The sequence below is a fragment of the Acinonyx jubatus genome, chromosome E1 (genome assembly GCF_027475565.1).
Source record: "Acinonyx jubatus isolate Ajub_Pintada_27869175 chromosome E1, VMU_Ajub_asm_v1.0, whole genome shotgun sequence".
NCBI classification, from domain to species: Eukaryota; Metazoa; Chordata; class Mammalia; order Carnivora; family Felidae; genus Acinonyx; species Acinonyx jubatus.
This window is the reverse complement of record NC_069397.1, coordinates 14,765,291-14,785,226: the sequence shown is the minus strand read 5'-3', so window position 1 is coordinate 14,785,226 and position 19,936 is coordinate 14,765,291. Positions and strand designations below refer to the sequence as shown.

Below are 19,936 nucleotides of genomic sequence, written 5' to 3'. Positions count from 1 at the left end.
CGGGGACTGGGCCCTCCACCTCTGACCTCCAGTTGTGAATATCCAGGGGTGGGACCAGGAGTGGGGCACGTTCACAGTACCTGGTTAAAAATGCCAACCCTCAGCAGGAGGGCTACCCCAAAATCAGGTCCAGAAAGGATACTCTTCTTCTCCTACACAGCCACCGCTCACAGAGGAACCCTGAGTTCATCCTAACCGAAGTTCCAAACTGCCTCTCCTTGGGGCCCTGGAAGCTCCTGAGCAATGCCTCCCGGCTCTGAGTGGGCAGATGCCTATACCCCACTGCCCCACACCCTTCTTACCCATAGAGGGTCTCCTTGGAGGGGACCCATCATGGCCAGAAACAGGGGCTGCTGCAGGAGAGCGAAGAGTGCACTGACCAGCGACTGCAGTCCTGTGAGGCTGCCAAACTGGGTGGAGGGGTACCTGCCGGGAAGACAGGGGACCTGTCACCACAGGTGCCACTCTCAGGCTTTCCCAATGCTCCTCGGCCTCAACTTGGCCCCAGGTGTGCCTGCCTCGGATTAGTTTCTGCCAAGCAGTCCTGTGACTGTGAATTTCTCTTTCAGACCGGCGTGAGACCCCCCGATTCTGGGCACTCCACCCAGGCGTGCCCCAGGTCCATGGGTGTCTGGACGAGCTGAGTGGAAAGTGGTGCCAGCAGGACTCTGCGGCTTGGCAAACAGACCCAGGGAGCAGGTTGGAGGCTGGCCCTGGCTCCGCTACGCCCTCATCCAGAGGAGCATTGTGTAATCACGGAAACTCGGCATCACACTCTTGGTGGACTCTCAGACTCTGCCAGGGCAGCAGCAACTTCCTCCTGGCATCGGGTGGAGTGGGGGACGACAGGCAGACCTGGAATGACCCCCGTGGGATGCTGATGGGAGGGGAGAGAAAATCTCAGCGAAATGTCAGGTTTTGTGGCCCCGGAGGTGAGAAGGGGCTCCCAGCGAGGAACAGGCTAGTCTTTGGTCAGAGACACACAGGAGACGGTGTTTGAGTTCCTTTCTTTTTTTTTTTTTTTTAAAGATTTTATTTTTAATTAATCTCTACACCCAATATGGGGCTCAAACTCAGAACCTCAAGACCAAGAGTCACATCCTCTACTGACTGAGCCAGCCAGGCGCCCCCATGGAGTTCCATTTTTGAGCCAAGCCCCAGCCCAAGGGGGAAAAACAACTGTGGTTCCTTCTGGATGTGTGGCCTCTTGGAAAAGGAGGCAGGTTTCATTTTAGCCAAGGCCCAAAAAGGCCAGTGGCAGAACCAGGCCCTTTGAGACTCTGGGTGAGAATAGTCTGACACATTGTGGGCTCAGTTATCCATGTCATTGCCCCTGTGGAAGGCCCTGTAGTTCTGGGCAGCCAGAGCCCTCCCCTGTCCTTCCCGTGAGCAACCAGGGGCAGTCCCGGGGCTCAGCTGAGCAGCCATCCCCGAGGCATAACAAGCTACATGGGAGCACTGACCCTGGCAGGGGAACTGACTCCGTGTTAGATGCCAAGGCTTGTGGGCATCCAACTGTCGGCCCGCTGACCCACCTCCCGCCAGGTGTGACCTTCCCTTGACACACCCAACAGAAGCCCCGGTACCCATCCCCTGGCACAAGAAGATGAGCCCAGATGGCAGGCTGGCCCCCTCCAGGACCTCGGTCCTCCCACGAACCTCCCTCAGGTCATTCCCTTACTGTCGGCCCCAGGCCACCCCCGGCAACCAGCACTTACACGGCGGCATACAGGCCCCCGACGGCAGAGTGGATGAATCCTCGCACAATCGTGTGCAGGATAAAGGAGAGGATCTGAGAGAGGGAGAGCAGAGTGTGAGCAGAGAAACGTGAGGGTCCCCACAGTCCTTGGGGTCCTGAGCAATGGCAGCACTGGCAACTGGTGTTGGCTCACACCAGCTCTCCAAGGGCCAATGCCCGAGTTGTCAGGGATTTTGTGAGCCAGCTATGAGACAGTCACTACGAAAAATTAAATTCATAAAGACTTAGAATTAAACAAATTATATAAAAACAGAGGTAACGGATACTCAGAATTCACCATTTCTTAATTATTTTGCTATTATCTGTGCTCTGGGGGTTTCTACGTTTATAGTCTAGTACGGTGGGAGTACCGTGCGATGGCGTGTCATTGTGAATCTCTTTTCAACTGCACATTTGGGGATGTCATATCAGTTGAAATCAGCCATGGTGAAAGCATTTACACCAAGGAAATTGGCAAACACCGAGTCAGGGCTCCTCCTGCCTCCACCCAGAGTCAGCAGTTATAGATGTACTGACACAGCACTAAATAGGAGGTCATTAATCACGATTTGATCTCCTGCCTTTGCTGACCTGAGGATGGTGCCCAGAGGTCTCTGTGCCTGGTCACTCAGGTCCTAATGGCTGATAGCTTTCCTTCTCCCTACCCGAAAGTTCAGCTTCTTAAAAAGGCCACAGCTGGCCGGCTTGGCAAGCTCCAAGAAGCATTTGTAGATAATTCCTCAGGAGCAAGAGAGCTGTGTCCATTTTGCCACAGCCGCTGGGACCCTTTATTCGCCCTTTGCACACGGCCCTGCCATCCTGCTTAGCAGCCAGGACCTGTTCCCAGGAATGTGGGTGGCAGAGGGGGCAGGGGCTGCTCTCTGCAGTGTTGCAAGAGGGCTGTGCCCAACTATGCTTGCTCACACATCCTTGTGCAGGTTCCCCCTTTCCACTTCAAGTGTCTTGTTGCCTTTTCAGAACTTTTCTTTCAACAAGAACTAAATAAAACAAAAAGCAGAAGACTGTCCCTAGTGAGCATTGCCCCTTCATTAGACAAGGTGGTCAAGGCAAGGATCTATCGACCAGCCTTGTAAGAGGGGACAGCCACCAGGAAGCTGGGAGGGCACCAGGAATACAAAGACACTCTCACTGGGAACTGGAACAAGCCTCCAGTGGTTTACTCTGGTCTCACACAGAATGTCGGCACATGCACATGATAGTACCCATGGGTGGTGCACAGCTGGGTGTTCAATGTACTTCAACACATGGCCACTTGCAAAAAAAAAAAAAAAGGAGAGAGAGAGAGAGAGAGAGAGAGACTCTGGCTTTCCTTCTGGACCTGGCCCAAGATACTATCTGGACTTGAGCTAACCCATGTGGAAGCAATGCCATTATTCAGGTCCCTTCAAAGTTCATAAACTTGAGGATTTAAAAATCGTCATAATAAAAATAAACAAACTTGGAGATTGGCACTAGAACACTTTCATGGACGTAAGGGTAGAGCTGGGCAGGTGACAAAATCTACTTTGCTTCCAATGTCTGCCAAAAGTCAGCTTTCAAAAGCAACAGAAATCTTGTGAAAAGGAATTAAACTTTTGAACCCTGATGCCCAGTGATCATCACAGTCTTTCCCAACTCTCTACAACACAGATACCCCGTAGGCATTCTTGTACCAGAGTAGATGGTCCCATCAATGCCACAGATTAGCCAGACCTCTTTGGACCTCAGGTTTCAACTGTGTGAGCAAAAGCAAAACAAGGAGCCATACAACTACCCCACATAGTTCTGGGGGACGGTATGGTGGTGGTGTTCACGGCATGCAAGATGCTCAAAAGGCCATGAAGAAGGATATGCCTTCATAGAAAAGAGTCTTCTGTGAAAGGCAATCCCAGTTTCATTTAGAGCTCACCCCCTGCATTAAGCACAGAACCTGGCAAGTAAGAAGCCCTTGGTAAATAACAGCGGGCTGGTTGGTTGCTGGTTGCAATAAATGAATGAAAAGTCACCATGGTCTTTGTTGATAGCTTCCATGACACATCACGTCCCTTCTAGTCTCACTATCCCACATCCCACCCGACCTCTCCTTCTCCCCGTACCCACCTGCAGAGGCAGGTTGGGAATGAGACAGGTCACCCCAAAGCCCACAAGCAGCACATTTGTGAAGGCGAAGGCCCGCATGGCGTTGGTGACTTTCTGGATCTGCCGGTCTCGCTTCTTCTTCTTCTCGCCCCTGTGGAGACAGAGCACACACCGGAGCTGGGAGCTCCCTGAAGGAGGATGGGCTCTCCCAGGAAGTCACAGCTTGCAGACGATGCGAGACTCGGAGACCACCCAAGCACATCTGAGGGACTGTCAGGACGAGACCACCCCTAGGGACGCCCCCATTGCGCCCTCTGGACTGAGTGCTGGGTGTGAACCGCAGTGGAGAGGTTGGATGCAAGGTCATTAACACACTGCGCTGCCTCAGTGAAGACTGACGAGGAGGCAAGCAGCAGAGCACACCCAAGTCAGGATGTGGCGAAGCCCCGCTTCACCGCGGACTCCAACTTCACCCAGATCCCGCAGGGAGCTGATGATAAGCCAGATAATAAGTCAAACAAGGGAGGGAGTGGATTTCCCCTTTGGGGGCAGGAAGGGGTGAAGGAGAAACAAATATGCAGTAGATGGAACCAGATGGCTTTAGGACCTGACCTAGATAACGGAGCATTCTCTGTAGCTATTTCCTTGTGAATTCACTATTAGGGATCCCAGTCCCACTGCCCACACAGATAACCCACGGACAACTGTAGGACATGCAACAATGAATGCCAAGTGCTGGAGACCCGGGGAGTCCCAGACCCACCACTTCCTCACTATGTGACCCCAGGCAAGCTACTCAAAGTCCTAACTTCGGTTCCCGCATTTGAAAAATGGGTTCAACACTAGTACGCGCCTCATCCAGGTGCTGGGAGGCTTGACTGAGATACTGTGCATCAAGTGTTTGGCATGGGGCCCAGAGCAATAAACAGTGGCTTATTATATTAAGGTGGAGTCATGAAGACAGCATTTAACTCACCCTCTGATCTTGGAGCCCAACCTTTACGAACGCGGGGCTCCTGTACCTTGTTTCATGCTGACAATTATGAACAGATCTAGCAGTTCTGTGGTTATAGCAGCCTACTACTCCCACCGAGTGGAGTGAGCCTCGCAGGCAAGCAGGACTTTACCACGGTTTACCACTGTGCTATTCCTGAGTGGGTCCTTGGACACCCAGCGTCTGCACACAGACCTTCCTCCGGTTTCCCCCATTCTTCCGTCAAGCCCAGTGCTTTTCCAAACTTTCGGGTACCAAAGAATCTCCATAACGAAGTGATACACTCAAATCTGTGCTGAGCTAAGTGAGAGAGTGTCGGAAAGCCCTTACGAATAGCTTTGGGCACGACCCCCTCTTGCCTCTCCCGCTGACTTCAAAACCTAGGCCACCCACCCGGTTCCTGCCTAGCAGCTGACTCTGGGGCCAGGAGCTAGGGGACAGGCCCTGTCTACGCACTGGTTGGCGTCTTTCTCCTCAGGTTCCTCAGAGGCATCTTCACACTCCTTCAGCCTCCAGTCCATGATGTAGCCAATGACAGGGGCTGTCAGCAGGCAAAGCAGCTGGAGCACACCGAAGATGGAGGTGTAGAGGCCAACTGGGGAGGAAAATGGGCTGCGTCGTGGAGGGCCCCTAGCAGAAGCCTGAGGCAGGTGCTGGGAGAGCCTGAGACCCCATAGGCCCTTCCGGGGTCTTCCACAGACCACCCCCCACCACCCCTCACCGTGGGCCTTGAGGGGAGCCCAGAGACTTTGAACTCCAAAATCAAAGGTGGAGCAAAGGGCAGGCACCCTGTTCTCTTCTCCAAATCGTCTGCTTATTTCCAAGAAACAGCTAATGAAATCCAGTATGTCACAACGACATCCCCCAGAAGCTCCAGGAAGCGTCTATGACTCGGGAACCACAAAATTACCAATGCCTGGGACTGAGGCTTTGTGTATGACTAGTCATTAGTTTTCTGCCTCTAGAAATATACCAGGAAGGCACCACTCACAGGGGCTCTGACGTAAGGGCTCCAGTCTTCAAAGAGCCTTAAAATTATGATGAGATTTTTTTTCAGGCAAATAGAAGCTGAGGGTTGACTGCCCCTCCCCCACCCACAGTTCTGGCCAAGAGGGATGTTTCTTGGTCAGAGACTGGCTGGAGGGGATGTTGCAGTGTTCTTCGACAATCCCCCTGGCTTACCGGTAGCCATCACTGCATCAGGAAAGCAAAAGTAAAAAAGCAGAAAGGAGAGAGGTTAGCAGCAGAGATCTCAATGGTTATTATAGGGAGATGGGGCGTGGTAGCAGGCCATCTCTGGGCCCAGCACACACATGCCATTTCCCACCAAGACCAGACTCTTAGAGCATCCAGGGGACGCCCAGCTTGAGTCAGGCTTCTGGGAGTGCAGGCGGGTGAGGCCCAGCACGGGCATCTGTTGATGGTTTCCGGTCTGCTGTGGCCTCAGTCATGTGCAGCCGGGGCCTCGTCACAGGCAGGCTGGTGAATCAGGCCTGCGGTGCTTGCCGAGGACCAGGAGGGGGAAGTGGCGTGGGTGCCGAAGACCCGGCCAACCAGGGCCCCTCATGTACCCTGCCCTGTCATACTCTGTCACACCTCCTACTGCTCTCCAAGGGAAGGAGAGGTCAAAGAATCCGTCCTGACCCCCAGCCAAACACTGACACCATGGGTCTCCCTCCGACAGCCAGAGCCGGTCCCTTCTATTCCACCAGCTCCCTGAGCCTGAAGCAGCCCCTCTGGGGACAGCCGGGGCTGTGGGGGTCGGGAACAACAGCTCACAGGAGCAGACTGGGGAAAACCGGTGCCCTGTCAGCTGCAGATTGGATTTCCTGGCCCAACTTCCTCTACTTCTTAAAGCTGACTTTTTGAATGTGGGAAACAGTTGGGAAAAAAAAAAATCCTCTTGAGCAGCAAAAGATTTCTTAGAGAACTGGAGTGAAAGTCCACGACTCAGCAGCAGGGAGATTTGCCTTCTAAGAGCCAGTGGGCCCTCACTTCACTTCTCGGGCCCTGAGTTTATAACAGAGGGTGTTTAGACATGATAGATCAGCTTTCCCCAAAGTGTGGTCCACAGATTTTAATGAGCGTTATACCATAACAATGTTCCTGTGGTGGAAGTTTGGGGAAAAATCATTGGACAAAACAAAGTTAAATAAGTTATGTTTTCCTATAGGGCTCTCTTAGGGCCTTTACTGTGTCAGCGTCCATTATGAAATTTTGCAAGGGCACATGGTAACTTCACCACAGGACATCCATTTTCACAGTGGAACCAGTGTTGTCCAGGTCCCTTTGTCATCTTTCCCTTTTGTTAAAGCTGTTTTTTTATTTATTTTTGAGAGAGAGAGTGAGAGAGAGACAGAGGCAGAGTGTGAGCAGGGAAGGGGCAGAGAGGGAGACAACAGAATCCAAAGCAGGTTCCAGGCTCTGAGCTGTCAGCACAGAGCCCGACACGGGGCTCGAACTCACGAACTGTGAGATCATGACCTGAGCCGAAGTCGGACGCTCAACCGACTGAGCCACCCAGGCACCCCTCTCTTTTTTTAAGTTTATTCAATTTATTTTAAGAGAGAGAGAGGGAGAGCGCAAGAGTGCACATGTACATGGGGTAGGGGAAGAGAGAGACAGGAAGGAGAGAGAGAATTCCAGGCAGGCTGCTCACTGACTCATCCCCTTTAAAAACTGTATTTCAGGGGCACCTGGGTGGCTCAGTCAGTTGAGCGTCCGACTCCTGTTTGTGGCTCAGCTCATAATCCCACGGTCGTGGGATGGAGCCCCTCATCGGGAGATGGGCGTGCAGCCTCCTTATGATTCTCTCTCTCCTTCTCCCTCTGCTCTTCCCCCACTTGTGCGGACGAGCTCTCAAAAAATTTAAAAAAATAAAAATAAAACACACCAAAAAACGTGCATTTGATTCCTTGTAATCCCTAGTGTAACTACCCCTGGGGAAAACCAACTAAACCAACAAACAGTTGCACACCAGTGAGAATGCCAATAAAAAGGATTTACCGACTGTGTTTGTCCAGCTTAGGGATGACTAAAGCTGACTCAGCTCAGGCCCTGAGGAAGTACTGATTTTCTTTGTAGAATCAAAACCTCTAATCAGCTGAAGACCTTCTGTGCTGTTTTAGAAAAGTGGTGTGTGCGTTATCAGCTCTGTTTACCGAACTTGACAAGCCTCGACTGGATCACACGCACAAGGAAGCCGCCGCCCAGCCTTGCCTCCCAGTTCTGGGCGCAGACCCTGAGTACCCAGCGGTGTGGGCCACCCCTGCCCCTTCGCACAGAGCCTCTCCACGGCCGCGCCTGCGGTTTCCCAGGGCAGGGAGACCCTTGGCAACGGGGCTGACTGCCTGCCTTTCAACAAGTTCTCAGGTGGAGTACTCCGTCCCCCACAGTGTTTTCATTCACAAACAGGCTTGCCAATGGCCCCGAGGCAATGAAAAACATACGCCCCACACCCTGAACACATGTAATTATTTTAGTCCCCCTCCCCCGCCTCTAAACCGGGAAATTCTAATGGCAACGGGAGAGAACAGTGGGGGCTGGCTGGGGTGAAATGGCTCTCATCAGCAGTGAATCCTTCGGAGCCTGCCATTTTCCGGACTAGTATCTTCCAGGCGGTGGGCTTAACCTCAGGCGGGTAGGAATGAGCACGGATCGCGGGGTGCCCTCTTGTGGGGAAGTGCATCGAGGTCGGGGGGGGCCACCTACCTACATCCTGATCACCGCTGACCAGGAACTTGAGGATATTGTTCATGGCGCCCATGTAGAAGATGAGCCGTAGCTGTGTGATGCACATGGTGACCAGGCTGAGCAGCAGGATGGGGCTGAACACGCTGTGCATGAAGGAGGGGGCCGCTGCGGGGAGAAGACCAGGGGTGCTCAGGAGAACCGATGCCCCTCCCCCCTCCCCCCCCCCCCCCCCCGGGCCCACAGCCTACCCACCGTCCAGGGGAAGCCTGATTTGCTGACCAGATCACCCTATGCTGGATGCAGGGATGGGCCTGGGGGAGGTTAAATGTGTGGGTGCTGGACTTGGGTCACCCAGGTGTGTGCAGTGAGTTGGAAGAATCCCTTCCCCATTCTGGGCCTCAGTGTGCTCATCTGTCAGCCCGGGTGCAGGGTGCTGCCTGCCCTCTGGGGATCAAGTGGGAATTAAGTGAGATGGCACCCACGAAGCCCTCAGTTGCTGCTGGCCCCGGGTGAAGGGATTTCCGGGATGGGTTGGCCGCCTCCTCCCCGCCGCCGAGGTGCGGGTTTGGGTGCAGACGGCCCCGCCGACGTCCTAGGCAGGCCCTGAAGGTGAGGTCATGAAGCAGGTACCTGCGGTGTCTGGCTGGCACTTCACCTCCAGGTCAATGGTGGACAGGCACAGCTTGTGGCCTTCCTGCAGTGCCGCTTGCTCCTTGCTGCTCCTCATGGAGCTGCCCACGCTGAGGCGGCGCCCCACCGTGGTCACCTGCTTGTAGAACTGCTTCCCTGTGATCTTGTGGTCAAAGCCCAGCCAGCTGAACTTGATCTTCACCCTGGAGGCCACAGGAGAGTGTCCATCGGTGCTGCCCGGGACCCTGGCCAGGGCGGGGGTGGGGCAGACGGCACATCCACTTACGAGTAGTCCATGTCCTCCGGCCCTGGGAAAGGCTCCAGGGGCCAGTTCAAGAAGCAGTTGAGGAAAACCAATCCGGAGCAGCCGGCCCAGACCACGAGGATGATGATGAAGGAGGCACCAAAGTCATAGATGACCTGACAGGCACAATGGGGTAGGCGCAGGGCCAGGGGGCAGAGTTAGCACAGGGAAGCCACGGCAGGCGGCAGGCAGGGGGCATCTGTCAGCCCTGCTCTTCCTGCGCTGAGCTGCGTAAGGAGGCACGGCTCCGCCAGTCTGGGTGTCTGGTCGTCAGAGGCCCCGCATCCCAGCAATCCCAGCTTGCCCTGGCACGTCGTTAACCCCCTGTGCCTCCAACTTGGACCACATGTCACCTCCCTGGAGAGGCCTTCTCTGACTGCTTCCGTCACTGTCACCTCACAAGTTCACAGTGAACAGCCCTGGCTGAGATTACTGACTTCTTGATTACTTTCCTAGTCCGTTACTAGTCCAGCTCCTTGAGAACGGGAACCTGCTAGCCTTGTTCACGGATGTGCCTTGAAGGGTGCACGTGGCAGGTGCCCCAGACACCTAACAAGCAGATGGATGTCTCACTTTGCTCCTCTCTGAAATGGGCATAACACTGTCCTGTAGCCTCAAGGAGCGGCAGGTGTGATCCCCAGAGTGCTCAGTACAGGGCCTGGCAGGTGGGAAGCCTGCTGAGCAAGCATATTAAGTCGTTGTTGTCACTGTTACCATTTATTTCCAGCACAAGAGTCGCCAGCATCCTGGCAGACAGCTGCCCAGCTCCCCAGGGAGGGGACCAGTGGTTAGACAGCAAGAGGAGGTGGAGGAGGAACTTGTAGACTTCTCCACACTCCGGAAGGGTGAGAACGCCTAGGAGGCCACAGCATGGCTGGCTCCTCACCCTCCAGGTACCTTGATTCCCCAGAGGCCAGCCCGAGTCTATGACTCCTTCTCCTAATCCATGGCCTCCCCGCCATGTATCGCAGGAAAGGGGTTTTGATTTGGTGCTGAGACCACAGGTGGGACAAGCCCCTTTCGAAGACTTGGCAGGGGCAACAGTATTTGGAGCGGGTGCCGGGGCTGACAGACTGTGAGGTGTTTGCTTCCTCCTGACCCTGCGTGACTTCCACGGGTTCAGAATCCTGCCTGGGAGGGAAACAGCTGAACCAACTTAGCCAAGAGCAGCGCTCTGGCTAATGAGGAGTAACAGCCCAACAACAACAGACCTGGGGGTGGGGTGACCTGGGACAAACTCACCCATCCCTCTTCTCTACCCCAGCCCAGAAATGCAAAGGCGGCCTGCGGTAACACCCTGTGTGATATGCTTGAATTTTCCGTCTCCCAGTGGTTTTCTTTTCTTACTCTTGTGGTGGCCAGGTGCATCCTCCCAGGTGTGGGTGGTGGGGAGGGGCGAACCCCAGAACCCACAATTACTTCCCTCTTCAGAGGAGGCTGAAAGAGCCTTGGGAGAGGGCTCTGCTCAGACATTAGGACAAGAGGGTGAGGCTGGTCACACCCTCACCTTGATTCCTGGGAAGGTGACTGCTGAGGAGGCATAGGATCCAATCATCAAGGCAATAAACGTGGACCGAAGGTCACCAAACATGTTGGGTAGCTGAAAGACAAGAAGCAAGGGAGACCTGCTGAGGGAATGGGCAGCGGACTGGTGGGGGAGGCGTGGGGGAAGGAATCAAGGTATCCTCAGGTTCCATTTCTTATCAGCTCTCCTTCCTGTGTCATTGAGGGGGTGGTGTGGGGAGTGGGTAATTACGGCTTTTCATCTGGGACTTAGTTTGATAAAGGGAGGGGAGATTAATGCAGAACTCAGAGACCGGGTCAGACTCTGAGCTGTTGGACTTCCTGGCTGGTGAATGTCCCTCCTCTTTGCTCATGCCAGGAGCCTCTGCGTCTTTGCAGGGTTTCATTGAGATGCCAGCGAGCAAAGTCGGGAGCCTCAGGCATCCCTCAAAGGGAGCAAGCCTGTTAAAAATAAGAATCTATTTGGGGATGAGAGTGTCACTGTATACATAAAAATATCAGTGTCCCAGAAGGACCAGATGTCAGCAAAAGCTGCTTTTGGTTCTAAGACAGTAGGCTTCTGGAAGGTGCCAATCTGAATTCTACAGTTCCTCAGGGCTGACAGGGGAGCCAGCCTAGTCTGGGATTCCTGCTTCTGGTTTCTAAGTGCAAGGAGAGCCCTCCCTCTCCGTCTCACATTTTACCCCAGTGATGGGCATCGGAGGAGACCGATGGCAAGAAAGACTCATTCTCTTGTCCCAGTGAGGTCGCTCACACACCTCCTAACAGCTCATTCTGGGCCTACCGCCACAACTTCAAAGCTCAGACCCACCCAGCCCGCGATTCTACATAAATCCAGGCACAGTAAATGTGACAACACAGTCACAGAGGCAAACAGACCTAGGGTAAAGTACATCCTCCCAAACAGCCAGTTTGTATCTCCTCTCCCTTGCCTCCAAAGAGACGGAACTGCCATGCTGTGAAGCTCTCCCGTCCCACATCCACAGTGTCCAGAGCATCGAGATCACTCTCTGTGTAGCTATCCAACCTGCTTCACTGAATTCAGGCTGTTCATATGGACCTAATCTATGACCCCCTCTCCCATTTGTCCGGAATCACATTGGGGTTTTCTTAAACACGGAACACTGCTGCCTGGGAGCCAATCCATTGTTGCTGAGTGCAGGCAGTGTGAACTGGCCTTTCCTGCCCCTCATCATTTCTGCCTGTTTTGCCCACGATTAAAAATGAGGAAGGGACATCACCAAAATTAAAAGCTTTTGTGCTTCAAAGGGCACCAGCAAGGGGCTCCTGGGTGGCTCAGCTGGTTGAGCACGCGACTTCGGCTCAGGTCATGATCTCACGGTTTGTGAGTTCGGGCCCTGCGTTGGGCTCTGTGCCGACAGCTCAGAGCCTGGAGCCTGCTTCGGATGCTGTGTCTCCCTCTCTCTCTGCCCGTCCCCTGCTTGCACTCTGTGTCTCTCTCTCAAAAATAAATAAACATTAAAAAAATTTTTTAAAAAAGGCACCACGAAGAAAGGGAAAAGACAATGCACAAAAGAGAGAAAACGTCTGCAAATCATACATCTGATAAGGGACATGTGTCTATACACTATGTATATATAAAAGACTCCTAAAATTCAATGATAAAAAAATAACCTATTTTTTAAATGGGCAAAAGATCTGAACAGACATTTCTCCAAAGAAGATCTACAAATGGCCAATAAGCATATGAAAATCCACTGAGTATTATTAATCTTAGGGAAATGCAAGTTGAAACCACAATGAGATATCGCTTCATGCCCCCTAGGGTGGCTATAATAAAAAATCAAATAATAACAAATGTTGATGATATATATAGGAAATCAGAACCCTGATCCACTGCTAGTGGAAATATCAGATGGTACACAGCCACTTTGGATAAGTCTGGCAGTTCCTCAAACAGTTCAACACAGAGTTACCATATGACTTAGAAACTTCACTCCTAGGTATATACCAAAAGAAATGAAAACAAATGGACTCACAAAATTGTGGCAGCATTCAAAAAAAAAAAAAAAATTGGGAGGCACCTGAGTGGCTCAGTCAGTTAAGTGTCCGACTTCGGCTCAGGTCATGATCTTGCAGTCCGTGAGTCCGAGCCCCGTGTCGGGCTCTGTGCTGACACAGCTCAGAGCCTGGAGCCTGCTTTGGATTCTGTGTCCCCCTCCCCTCTCCCCCTCCCCCACCCGTGCTCTGTCTCACTCTGTCTTTCAAAAACAAATAAATGTTAAAAAAAAAATTGTGGCAGCATTCTTCACAATAACAAAGAAGGGCAAACAAGGCCAATGTCCATCAGTAGATGAATGGGTAAACAAAATGTGGTCTATTTATGCAATGGAACGTTATTGAGCCACAAGAAGAAATCAAGTACTGATACCTACTACAACATGGATGAACCCTGAGAATATTATGATAGATGAAAAAAACAAGTTACAAAAGACCACATATCGTATAACTCCATTTATACGAAATGTCTAGAATGGGCAGATCCATAGAGACAAAAAATAGATTAGTGGTTGCCCAGGGCTGGGGTAGAGGAAGCTGGGAGTGTATAGGGAGGAAATGCCAATGGGTACAGGGTTTCTATTTGGGGTGATATAATTGATTACAGTGATGGCTGCACAACTCTGAATGTACTAAAAACACTCAATTGTATACTTTAGGTGAATTGTATGGTATGTAAATTTGTCTCAACATCACTGTTAAAAAATACATGAGTAAGATACATAAGATGATTTGGGGTCCCAGGGTTAAAAAGGAAAATGAATAAATCTGTAGTGTATGGCCAATAAGCCATTCTATGGCATAGGGCCAGGGTGGCCATCTAGGCTCCCCTAAGAATTCCAAGCACACAAAGAGCTCTTCTTCCAGCCCTGACATAGAGTGGACCCTCTGTCCACTCAGGCTTCTCAGATAGGATCAAAGGGGGATAGAGAGCATATTGAAATTCCCCCCAGCAGGAAGCAGAGGCAATGTGAATGCTCACGTGTGCCCGGGAACACCTAGGTGACTACTAAAGGTGCCTAATCTTACTCTTTGCACACCTGCTTCCTAGGTATGCTGCGGTTCAGAGGACATGCCTCTGTTCCTGAGCTCACATATTCGGGCTGCTCTGTGCTGGCTCACCCAGCAAGGCAACCTTGCAGCGGAGGCATTTCTGGGGTCATATCCGCCCCAGGGAGAATCCAAAGATTTGTTCTGCTTATGTGGAAGGAAGGAACTGTTCCAACCTGGGATGCCACTCCAGCCATGGGAAATAAAGGAAGAAAGGGATCAAAGAGGCCTTGGAACCGAACCAGAAGAGCGCATGGAGGCCAAGCGCCCGGTACAGGAAAGGCTACTTGGTACAAAGTCAAGCCAGAAAAACACTCTTGTTGCCTGTAGTCACCTTGAAGCACAAAAAGGTATCTCCCAACTTTTCAACAGGGCTGGGAATACTCTTAAAAAGGAGACAGCTTGCTAGCTAGCCTTTTTCCTTCTTAAGCTCAAGTTTGCCTTAATCCTAACCTATGCTAGAGGCCAACAGAACAATGGACTCGGGCTAGCATACAACCCTGGCCTGATCTTCTGGAGTCTTCTCCCCAGAAAAGATTCAGGAAGAACAGGAAGCTGAGAAAGAGGACTGACTTCCCATCTGCCCATGGACGAGGCCCTTGCCCTCCTACCTAGACAAGGACAGTGGCTTTTTAGCTGCCCAACTTCTCCCTGCCTAGAACACTCTTAGCGACACCAAGAAAATTTGCCCCAACATGTTATTTTGGTCAGTAGGGCGATACCCAGGGGGAGTATAGCCTCAGGTCAAACCGTACTACACAGTGTTCTCACCAACACCTATATCCTTTATTTTAAATTAGGGTTATTTTTTTCTGATTACAAAAGTAATGTATGTTCATTGTAAAACATTTGGAACAAAGTATACATAAAGAAAGAATAAAATAAAAATCCCCCTGATATACCCATTAACTACTTTTTATATATTTCCCATTAACCTTTGTCTTATAGATAACTGTAGCTTTTAAACAAAAATGGGATCATATGCTACATGTCGTTCTACAATTTTTCCCTTTTACTTGATATAGTATGTTTTCTTACTTTTTAAATTTATTTAAGATTTTTAATTTTATTATTATTATTTTTTTAACTTTTAAGTAATCTCTACACCCAACATGGGGCTCGAACTCACAACTCTGAGATCAAAAATTGCATGCTCCACTGACTGAGCCAGCCAGGCACCCCTATAAACGCTTTCTAACTTAGTATTCACCTTCAACATAATTTGTAATGACTGTCTGGTATTTCCTTATCTGGATGGTCTATAATTTATGCAACCACTTCTCTGATGTTGGAATTCAAGTCCTTTTTAATTAACATTCTTAAAGATAAGCCTATGTGCACATAGCTATTATTCCCTTAAGGTAAATTCCCAAAAGTAGAATCATTAGGCAAAAGGGAATACACATTCTTAAGTTTTTGTGATATCCTGTGCCAAACTGCCCTCCAGAAAGTTACACCAATTGGTAACTCCCAACAGAAGCACAGTAGAGTGTCTATTTCACTGTATCCACTCTGGCATTCCGTGTTATTTTTAATATTTGCCACTTTACCAACATCCTTGTTTTAAAATCCATTTCTTTGTGTATATGGATGAAATGAATGAGTAATATTTGCTTCAAAATAGTCTGCATGGTGGGTAGAGACAGGAACAACGCAAGGCTGGTTGAGAGCTGATAATTGTTGAAGTTCAAGATGGACACATGGGATCATTATACCATTCTAATACCATGTACATATTTAAATTTTTCCATGACTAAAAAACGAAATTAAAAAATTTACATTTATTGATTACTAATGACTTTCAACATTTTCTATAATTTTTAAAATCAGCCATTTATATTCCTCACTTGTCCTTTTCTCCTATGAGGATGTTAATCTTTTTATATTGATTTCGTATAAGCTCTTTATATATTAAAGACAGTTACGGTTTGCCCATAGAGTGCAGGTATGTTTTCCTAGTTTGTCATTTAACTTCTTAGTTACTTTACCTTCTTCTTAGTTCATGGTGTTCTTTTGATCAACAGAAGTATTTAAATAGGTAGTCAAAGTGTGTGTCAGCTTTTAGGGCCTACGTAGCATTTCTGTCAGATGAAATCTCTCTGAAAAGAACATCAAGGGTGACCTTGACCAATGAACCCCAAAGTACAAACATCCTGACAATGTCAATGTGTGGTCACAAAAGAATAGCAAGCACAGGAGAAAAGAGGGTTTCCCTAAGGACGCTAATTATTTTTTAAATGTTAATACTAATTGTGTTTTTCCTTTAAGCCACTTCCTTCCCTTCCTCCTAAAGCTGTCATGCCTGCCAGGAGATTTTCCCCATTTGCCATGCCCAGAAGCAGCTTGATTAGATGATTTTTCTTATTATTAAGTAATAATATATAATAATATGGCATAATTATATTAGTATAATAGCATATAATAATAAGACAATAGCATTATCATAATAATAGCAACGATTTTTAATACCTACTGTAGGTATTATCTTAAAAACCCTCAAAACAACCTTCCAAGGTAGGTTCCAAGGATCACTTTTCACACTCCCTTATCGGGTATAAAACTCTAGGATTAGAAAAGTCGAGGGACACCCTCAAACCGGTAAGGGTCAAATTTGGGATTCAAAGCAGGTCAAGCTTCCGTGCATAGCCACTGGACTACTCTGCCTCTTGGAAATCTGAGTTTGGTCCCCAGGGCAATTACCATCACCTCTCAAGCTTCTATTTGTTCCTTATTAAGCACTCTGTCTGCTCTCCCCACTAGAGTTTTTTTTACGTCCCTTCTGATGCTCCTTTTGGACCTACCTGCCCCTTCCCTCCTCTTGACCTCCCCATGGTCCAGGGCCACACCTTCAAGTAGACTTGCACTTGCCCTTGGACTTTCTCCTATTTCATCCTCATGTCTGTCTCCTCCCATTCTGGTCTCCTCCTCCCTCCCACCCTCTCCCTCCTTCTGGCTCCAAATGACCTCATCTGCACATAATGGCTACTCAGAAGCCCTGATGATGGCGTGATGGCTGGGCACTGAGCAGAGTGCCTTAGTGTGGGCCTCAAGCGCTAGGTGGAGAGGGAAGAACGAGCTCTTCTGCCAAGTAGGAAGCTGGAGCCAGGCTACAATGACAGACGACAGGGGAAAACACTCAGCAGGAGCGGTTTCCTGATTCTGGATTCACAACTGCACTCACAGGTGGGGAGCGCAGGCCCGCTCCCCAGGCTCTGGGTGCTTCCCATAGCCACTTCTGCTGTCTCTGCAAGGGCTGGGGCTGGAATAGCTCGCGGGGCAGAACCCACGGCCTAGCTCACTCGGGGATACCAGTGGTGACTCATTCTCAGCCCCACGGCTGCACTGTAAACAGGCCCTGGCTCTGTGACCTTCCCAGAGGGGAAAACAGCAGCTGCAGGCAGCCCTCCCCTGGAGTTCTGGCCACAGAACATGGCTACTGGACAAGAGGACCCAGAGGCCTAGGCTCCGTGATGGTGAGGACTGGCTAGCGTCCTTGCAGGACCTTAAGATGCCTCTCTACTCAGGGGCCCCAAAGACAGGCCTTGGCTGGCAGGCAGGGACAGAAGGACCACCGTATAGCCCCTGGAACTGACTTTCCAAATCCATGGTCCCCCAAGCCCACCAGCTAAGGGTGCACCCTGGCCCTCAGGGAAAAGACACAAGGCCCCTTCCAGAGGTGGCTGGTGTACACACCCAGAGCCCTGTACAACTTGTATAGGCTGGGATCCAGGTACCAGTCTGGACAAGCAGACTCAGCAAAGCTAGGCTATTTCCTAACCCCAAACAACCGGGCAGCTCCAAGCACACACTGCCAGGAAAAGGTCCTTGTGGTCACCTTTCCGCTTCACTGCTGTAGGGGTGGGGAGGAGGGGTTCCACTCCCGAAACCACCTCATTTGCCTTCCCAGCCAGGGCCAGCCCTGCCGATGCCTCCACTACACCTTCTGTTCGCCCCCGAACATGTCATATGGTGAACAAATTCATAAGGCAGAACTCTCGGATGGGTGAATTTTTTCCAGGTCGGTGGCGATCAGCTGGTTAGTGGGCTCTCAAGGCCCGGGATGGAAGCTAAAAGACAGAGCTGGCTCCGGGCACTGAAAGTCCTGCTCACCTGGCACTTTGGGCTCCCAAAGTGGGCTCCCAGAGAGCTGGCTGGGGTGCTGTGGGGATTTTCTCCTGGTGGTAGAAATGGGCCAGCTGAGCAGCAACGCCGAATTCCCATCCCCCCACCAGGGGGCACATGCTTCACTGCTGTGCCCGATTCCTTTGCCTCACCTCTTCTTGGTATTTAAAGAGGGATATTTATTCTCTTCTCCTCAAACTCTAGTCCCAGCTCCCATGGGACCATTTCTTCCTCAGATTTAAAGTCAGACTTCGATGAATCAAATAGGAAAAGCCCACAGAGAAATTTTTCATTAAGGAGCCTGACAACAGTTTGGAACCACTTTGCTGCAAGGTTTCCAGCTCAGAACCCACTCCCGCCGACAGGGACAGGGGGCAGAGTAATGAAGTGGAAAAGATATGTTCACAATGCTGGTCGCATCTGCTCCCATCTCTAAGCAACCCCGGGCCCTGGATCGCAGGGTGGCAACCCAAAGATGCCGCCTCAGCCGCCGGCCGGTATTTACACTCCAGCCAATGAAGCGAGTTAAAGGGTTGTACAAACGCTAGACATTGGGCAAACAGACCAAAGTGTTCTGTCCAGATGTCCAGCGGGAAGGCTGGGCTCTGCACCTCAGGGAGTGCTCTGTTCCCATGGAATGACCTCACCCTCCCCTGAGGATGTCACGAGGTTCAGGCCCTCTGCTGTGGGGACCCAGGAAAGTCAGTTCTGGTTGTCAGCAGCCCACGGGCATGGATTTCAGTCTTGCCCTTTGGAGCCTCCGCTCTGGAAGGAAGGATCACCCAGGAGTACAGGTCTCTCAGGCACTATTGACCATCTCGCCCTGGCCTGTGGGGAAAAGGCATTTTGCCAACTTTGAGGCCTCTTATCCACCAATGGGGTGACCGCTCACAGCCCCTGGTCATTTTTATTTATACCACAGCCCATACTACACAAAACTTCTTAGAACTCAGAAAGTCCCCAAATTAGCATTTCTATGGCAACACGTTCCCCCAAATTCCCAGGTTATCACAGAGTGATTATCCACGGCCCCAAAGAAGTGATAGGAGATTTGATTTAGGAAGTTCCTAAAGGCGACCCTAAAGACTCCTTTGTCCCCCAATTAGAACATGGGTGGGAGACAAAACAGAAAGTGCAGTTGTGCTGCTAGCTTGGCATCTTTGGGGGGCAATGTTGGCAGTTCTGCTTTTTAAAGGCCTGGGCTGTGTCAGAAAGAGAGTGAGCTCTGCTCAGCAGAAGCCTCGGCCAGCCCTAAAACATTGCCCAAGAGCTCTGGCTCTGTCCTCACTGACCTGCTTCTCATTCCCCTTTTGGGGTCTATTCTGGAAAGGACAGCCACAAGAGCCCCCATCTGAGACCACATGGGACAAGAGAATGCCCACTGAGATCCCTCGGGCCAGGGGCAGTAGTGGAGGCGGGGAATGACTTAGAAAGTGTTTAGGGAGTTGGCCCATGTATCTAGGAGGGGGATCAGTAGGATGGAGGTGAGGGGATGAGGGGGTGAGGGCAACACCTGCCTTCTGACAAGGAATAGTAACTGAGCAGCTTCTTGGCGCCCTGCACCAAAGCTTGTAAAGCGCCCGACAGTATGTATTTTAGGTTTTGCAGGCCATGTAGTCTCTGTACAACTCCCTCATTCTGCCCCTACAGCACAAAGGCAGCCACGGACAATAGTAAACAAGTGGGCACAGCTATGTTCCAATAAAAACTTTGTTTACAATCTGCACCCCACACTGTAGAGGCCTCTTTTAGGCAACAGGCTTGAGCAATGGAAACCTGAGTA

At 50.8% G+C, this 19,936-nt stretch overlaps 1 protein-coding gene across 4 annotated transcripts in view; it reads right to left on the bottom strand.

Moving 5' to 3' along the window:
• The window catches only part of SLC43A2 (solute carrier family 43 member 2), a 36,504-nt gene that overhangs the window by 1,175 nt on the left and 15,393 nt on the right, over positions 1–19,936 (bottom strand). For 3 of the 4 annotated variants that reach the window (XM_053212331.1, XM_015081385.3, XM_053212332.1), the window contains exons 6-13: positions 10,946–11,038; positions 9,421–9,554; positions 9,135–9,337; positions 8,523–8,669; positions 5,268–5,406; positions 3,839–3,968; positions 1,719–1,792; positions 303–426 (exon numbers count right to left, since the gene is read on the bottom strand). In XM_053212331.1, coding sequence (XP_053068306.1) covers positions 303–426; positions 1,719–1,792; positions 3,839–3,968; positions 5,268–5,406; positions 8,523–8,669; positions 9,135–9,337; positions 9,421–9,554; positions 10,946–11,038 — 1,044 coding nt within the window. Of the gene's footprint in view, positions 1–302; positions 427–1,718; positions 1,793–3,838; positions 3,969–5,267; positions 5,407–8,522; positions 8,670–9,134; positions 9,338–9,420; positions 9,555–10,945; positions 11,039–16,737; positions 16,740–16,832; positions 16,960–19,936 lie in introns of those variants that run through there. The other variant, XM_053212333.1, reaches the window with a different exon arrangement.